General features: G+C 41.5%; 1 protein-coding gene across 1 annotated transcript; it reads left to right on the forward strand.

The window, feature by feature from the left end:
• Positions 1 to 4,062: 4,062 nt before the first annotated feature.
• On the forward strand, positions 4,063 to 5,249 carry LOC135465427 (uncharacterized). The gene is made up of 2 exons (XM_064742670.1): positions 4,063 to 4,138; positions 4,399 to 5,249. The coding sequence occupies exons 1-2, from the start codon at positions 4,063 to 4,065 to the stop codon at positions 5,247 to 5,249; spliced, it is 927 nt and encodes a 308-aa protein (XP_064598740.1).
• Positions 5,250 to 7,128: the final 1,879 nt, after the last annotated feature.

Below are 7,128 nucleotides of genomic sequence, written 5' to 3' on the forward strand. Positions count from 1 at the left end.
GTAACGACACAGGAAGTACAGTCTAGTATCTCTTAGAGATCCCCTTACGGCAGTAGGACATTCACACAATGACAGTGTACCGAATAATGACAACAGAGGTACAATCTATTCTCTCTTACTGTTACGGTACCAGGTAACAGTTTGTTTACGATCGACACCAAATCGAGTCCGCCCTGACGAACTTTATTCAAGTAGGAACTCCAACAACTGAAGGAGAGAGACCAACACTCCAGATACAGTATTCAGAAATTTATAAGACACCAAACAACGAGGTTGGTAATGTTTACGCATGGCTAGCGTGAGCTGCCTGCAGCGTTCGCCCATCCAAAGCGAGATTTCTAGTGTCAGCTCCAGAAGAGCCACAAGCCTGCAGGCTATAAGCTGATGGTACCACGCCTTATCCAGGGCTTTCGCAGTGTGGCCCTATTCAGGACTTTCACTCCGTCTTCCTGTGCCATCTCAATGGTAGGACATTCACAAAGTGACAGTTTAACCAGTAATGACAACTGAGATACAATCTATTTTCTCTTACAGATCTCAGAGGAGGCGTGAACGTGATGAATGTGAGCCGGCTTCTGGTTCTCGCTGTCTGCTGTCTCTGTCACCTCATCTGGGGATCCATCACCACCCCAACCTACTACGTTAATGCCTTCAAAGTTCAGCAGAACTACACACAATCGTAAGGTAGGTGTTTTCCGTGTTGTTAGACGCCGACGATCAGGTTGTGACATGATCTACAGTACAGTACCATACAATGTCTCAACTTAGATGTACTGTTTATCCAATAAATGCTAGGTCTAAAAAAATGCAAAGCAAGATGTCCTGTTCCATGGACGTACACCAGTTACCAAAGTAATTAGTAAGATATAAATAATAGATAAAGCTGTTAATATATAAGCGAACCCATCATAATGCTGGCCGCCGTCGTATAAGTGAAATATTCTTGAGTACGGCGTAAAACATGAATCAAATAAGTAAATGCCTATGCATAGGTTGATTTTAATGAGTGTACTGTCGTGATCCCAATCAACTGCTCTCAGCATTGCTGATGAAAGAGGATATGCGATTTTTTGGTACCCTTTTATCTCACCTTCGGAGTTACATTTGTGGGAAAATCAAGTTTTAATCACAATTCAGAGAAAATGTTAGGTTTCTGATTGGTCATTTCGACTTGGACAAGGTTCAGCTTTCGCAGCATACAGCCTCACGTATTGGATATTTTACTATATACCTGCGAATTCACGGACGCACGTGCTAACCGATAGCAACGCCTGCCGGTAATATACGAGTCAGTAACTTTTCTTACCTCTGGTTTAAAAGAGTTCTAATAATTCAGCAGTTAAGAACAACAACGTGTGGAAAATCTTCCTCTAATATCTTTAGAGACAATTAATAACAATTAGTATGTGAAACAAGCCTACGATTGCTAAAACGCCGAAAATAAATTAAGAAAAGTTGTCTGTAATGTTCTTTATTTTGATAAATTCCTTATACCATCGACCGGCCCCGATAACTCAGGCCGATAGAGTCCGCTTCGGGCCGGTAGATCCGGGATCAGGCGTCAGACCCCCCATAAATTTCCCATAAGCGACAATGGTAACGCTTAGCGCTGTAGTTCAGTCCCAAACATTCCTGGCCAGTAAGCTTTGGCGCATACCTGGTCCAGCCTGTGAAAAAGAAGCCATAAAAATAACTTGACACATGCTGACCGTGAAAGTCTGGAACTTTTTATGCCGACAGCTGGGAGGGGTGCTTAACAACCAACAGGGGAACGATACTCTCAGCCTCATCAGAACCTGTCTTCTTATGTCCCTTCGCCCAGAATTTAAAACGTTCATCATTAAAACTCATTACTGCCCAAAATTTTCCATCATTTTTATACCAAGCATGCCCGTGTACACCAAAAAATGACAGACTGGCAGTGGAAAAAAACTACTCTGAATACACAGAATTACATTCTGAAAAATTCTGTTCCGAGAAACGGAAGTGCTAATTGGGTCACGTTCCTGATTCCACCAATCCTGGGTAGGGTCACACCTAACACCTTAAAAGAAGAAGTTGTAACTTTGTAACTTCCTCTCTTGGCGACTAGCATTAAGGGAATATTTCAACATATATTATACAATATTTCGTATCAGTATAATGGCTCGACGGGCTGCTTACTTGCTTTCGGTATGTTGTCTCAGTGAAGCAGCACTCGATAAAAGAGCGATGGAAATCAGTCCTTCAACAAGGAGGCACATTACATACACTGTAAAAACTCCTTCGTGGTCATATGACTGAAAAACGACGACGTTACGACGTTAAATCCCAAGCATTCACTCACTTATACCAGCGTGTTATTTGGGTATACCGCCTGATGTTTTCTCTACCGATATTCCCGACGAAAAACCGGGATCGAATAACTACACAACCTGCTGGTATAACTTATAATATTTGTTTATTGAGGTAAGAAAGTCTTGTTGGGTTGTCAGCTGGCCTTTTCTCTCTTTGGTGAAGTTCTACAACGCGTTGCATTTTAATTAGATATCCAGGTCATATTTCTCCCCCCTCCGCCTTTCTTCATTACCAATCCCTATAGTGAACTAAGCCCTCACTGTCACAGTCGCTCTATCTGACACATCCTTGACCAATTGAGTGACGTGCTCAAATCAGACTTGCGTTAGTTCTGTTCCGGCTTTGTCCCAAGCAGTGTGACAAGTACCTGGCCAGTATCTCTGGCGTCCAATGACACCTTTTCTATAACCCAGAAATGTCTCAACAGTCAGGAATGCCACAACCCCTTTTATGACATTTTCAGCTGACGATGTCCCTGTTAATCAAAAGTCAAAAATCAAAATTCTTGTGGCACTGCTTGCAGATTGTGTCGATAAAGGCTCGTCCAGACTACCCAACATCACTCTACTTTGTTGACTCCATAAGAGTCAACAGCAAGTTCAATGCCCCGTCCACACTTCAAATCAGATAAGTCAACCTTGTCCAACACTGTTGTCGTGTGTTTAACTGTGTTGAACTGTGTTGAGCTGTGTGTTTATTGTTTGCTTTTTTTTTACCAAACTTTTGATAAATTGGAGGGAAATTTCCATATTTCTCTTCAATGCATGAGACACAATGTTCAGCAGGCGAACAAATCTCGTAGTGTTTTACAAGAGTGTTGTATAGACAAGGGTATTTTTCATACCCCTGTATCAACGAAACTGTCTCATAGTGAGACCAGTTTCTCTCTTTCGCCTTTGGTGCCGCCATTTTGCCAGGTCACGTGCCATGAGAGTATCACGTTATTTCTGAACACTTGCTGATTGGCTACTTTCACTCAAGTTGACTCCACTTGTTGACAAAAAATACACATGCACATTTCCGATTGAACAATGTTGGGTGTTGCTGAGTGTTGTTGAACGAAGTTGAGCAACCCGTCCAGACAGCTCAACACGGCTCAACTTCAAGTTGAATCAACAAAAGTTGAGATGTTGGATAGTCTTGACGGGAATTAAGTCATTCTTAAAACCGTGGCCGATATTTCGGCCGGAATTGACACCTTATAAAATTTCTTGAAACGATCATCATGGTGAAATATTCTTGAAAAAAAACTCGCAACCATAAAAAAAAAATACTAATTTAATGATAATCACTGTTTCATTTTATCATCAGTGGAAGTGTTCCTACCCATGATGTCATTTGGGAAGGTCGTTAGCCCGATCCCTGCCGTCGTTTATCAGACATGGGGGCTTGGGCCAACCCTCCTCTCGAGACTTACCCTAAGCTCTGGGGGATTCTCCTTCCCCTGGCGGTCGGGCTTCTTCCTTGAATGCTGTTACATGTACCCTGTAATGATTTACGCCTGCTTCTTTATAATAGTTTAGTGATGCCAGAGATGACCCTTGCTATTATGTTTCATGCATCAGCACACAGGTGAAGAACGAGTCATAACTGGGGCAATCCAAATCATATTCATGCCAGAGCTACAGTGTTTTATACTTTGGTGAGAGTCCACGATTCAGCACAGTTGTAGTTTTATAGCAAATTTTATGTATGTATGAAAAAGTTATGTATAGTAGACGGATGATGGGGGAAATTGAGGAGTTGGGAAGTTCCCAAAGGAAAAGGACGTCATTTGTTCCTCCGAAACACGGCGAGACAGGTGATCGAAAAATTAATGATAGATACATGATACAGTAAGACATTTTTACCTGTAGGAAATGGAGAGTTCGATCTCAAAACTTCCCTTCTGTGTTGCAGGTTTCTAATATAGCCACACGGTCATGTGCACCCCAAACAGCTTTCTCGCTTATGACAGATAACATGGCAGATAATTATCTTTCGTGCAAATAATCGACAGTAAGTAACGGAAAAGCAATAGCAGCCGCCGTAACCCTTCTTTTCTACGTTTACTGGCCACAGGTTTTGGAAGCGGTTTTCTCAATCTCAGCATCATCGCGACGGTTACCAAGTATTTTACCAGGAAACGTCAAGGCAAGGCCGTATCTACAGTTTTGACGTGTTATGCCGTCAGCCCGCTTATAACGCTGTTCGTCTACCGGAGGTGGTTTGCGCATGGTCAGATAGAGGATGATGCCGGACAGGATTTTCATGGATTCATGCTCTCCTTCGCCATCACAATCGCCGTCGTGGGCTGTCTTTTACTAGGTGTCTCCAGATTTAGCAGAGAGACAGAATCATCAGAACTTTCCTTCCTCAATGATACTGATTCTGAGGATGTGGCAAAATCCACCGGTGAAGGGCCTAGCGGTCTGAGGACTAAAATAGTGCAGGAAACACAGACTATATTCCAGTGGCCGCTCCAAATGTTGATCTGGTCTTTTACCCTCTCTTACCCAGTTGTCACGGGCATTGATTATGACCTGGCTCTGTATGCTAAATCAAGTGGTTTATACACTGTGTTTGACAGCATATTTGTGGTGTTTCAAGTCATTTTATTCTTGTCTCGTTTGGCTGTGGGTTTTATTTCTGACGCCTTGGTAGAGACAATTCCCCGGACTTCATACATCGCAGTCACGTCCTTCTTCCTGGCTGTCTGTCTTTGTGTCATGTCAGTTTTACCCACAGCCGAGTTAACCATGTACATGCTGTCAATTACGACTGATTTGGCAGGCGGGGTGGTAAAGCTCGTCTTGGTAACTGTGCTTGTCCAGAACATCGGGAAAGAGAACTTTGCCAAAAATTGGGGAATCGCTTACAGCTTGACATCTGTTTTTGTGACGATTTGGGCCGCCATGTTCTCCTCTGTGTAGTCGGCTGCTCATAGTCAGGGAGGCGAGGACTGTTATGGAAGTTACTGTCTTCGGAGGATCAACATGGTCACATGCGCAATGGCGACCGTCTCCATGTGCTGTAGCCTCTCTCTGACGTTTGTCAAGCGGTACTGAACCACAACAAACCGCGCTCAGTTACAACAGATCCTTCAGACATACATGTACCGGTACCACCAAAGACTTTAACATTTCGACCAACACATTTACACTTGCCGTCATTTTGAGCTCTGGTTCTGATGAAATATGAGGCTCTGGGTTGTGATTTCGGAACATCTGCTTTCTTCAAAATCTGAAAAGTTTGATATTTAACGGACTGAAAAATATAAAAATCCGGCCTCTGTTTCATGACCAGGTTGGCCAGAGTGAGATTCACTGGCACCAAAGATATCCGGGTAGCACGTGTCTGATGCAGGCAACACAACATTAAATCTCGGCTTTGCCTCGGCGTACTGTTGTGTAGTCCTCCTCAGTCATAGTCTTTGATCTCTACCCCAAAATACTAAAGACAAGATCTTTGTTGCAGTTTCATCCTTTTCCCAGAAATAAATAGGTCTACATGGACAACAGATGATGACCAATCCCACTGGCCAACACAAATGTCTTGTTTCTAAACTGTTTATCCACCAACCTGCAGTCTAACGACTAATATTTCGCACAATTTGTCACGAAATTAAAATATTAAATATCATTCTTTTATTGGTCTTTCTTCTGATATACACTTTGCAATAACAGTTTCTGTGGCCTTAAAAGTATAAGTGTTACCAGTAGCTTACAGCTATAGATGACCACAGATATGGCGCCACAGACCTATACCTGTATTTTATGGCATTCGAAGTCAGGTTCAGTTGTCACAAATGCTGACAGATTAGGCTTCTGGCAAAAGTTATTTGCTAATTATTAAAATTTAACAAAGAAAAAGCACAAGAACGTACTTGTCTTCGCCTTCTTTACAAGAGCTTTCTTTGTGGCTTCAAAACAGACAGGATGTGATCTTTCCAGCATTAAATACCATGGCGCAAAACTTTTGAAGGGATTACTCACACATATGCAAACACAGATATTAAGTCAATTAGACCCGTTCGATGGCCTAACGATGGGGGTCAATGGGAAGAAAAACAGGACTGGTTGGTTAGATTTTCGAATAATGTGAACTAAAATTGCTAAAAATATTACAGAGAGGCGGAAATATAGCCAATGGACTCTTTTCACCTTGGAAAATAGAGTATCTCTTTCAAGTGTTCAACATTAGGGAACACCTTACACCTGAGGCATACAGGTTATGTATATAAGTGCGTTCTTGCAGTGTATCCTTGATTAATCGTTATGCATTAATTTAGGGCTACAGACCGATCTTATGTTAATTACATGAGTAATTAATCTCAATCAAAATAAACGATCGTGTGCGTATTATATATAGGGTTTAAAACCTTACACTTCGGACGCGAAACGGGTAAACAAATTGTTTCAAGCAACAAGCATGTTTCAATCAGAAATAAAAATATGTTCCTAAGACACAAACTGTAACTCAAAGCCTAAAATCTCGTCCAAGATACATTTTTTATCTTTAAAGGTATTAAAATGCACAATTAGAATAGTCTCTATTGGTAATAATCAATAATAATCCAATTATTATTCATTCATTCTTGTCAGTTAATGCTTCTTAAAAAGGTACCGTGTATACCCTATAAGAGAGAAAGCCGAACAATAACCTGTAAACATATGGATGATGTAAATGCATATTTAAGCATATTTAGCCCTGTCGTTTTATTTAACCGACAAAACATATCCGACAGTCTTAAAAAAAACGTGGCTTTAAAATATTTGTTGACGAGAATTCATATAGAGTGATTTCGTTTGC

This window comes from Liolophura sinensis, chromosome 1 (genome assembly GCF_032854445.1).
Source record: "Liolophura sinensis isolate JHLJ2023 chromosome 1, CUHK_Ljap_v2, whole genome shotgun sequence".
NCBI lineage: Eukaryota > Metazoa > Mollusca > Polyplacophora > Chitonida > Chitonidae > Liolophura > Liolophura sinensis.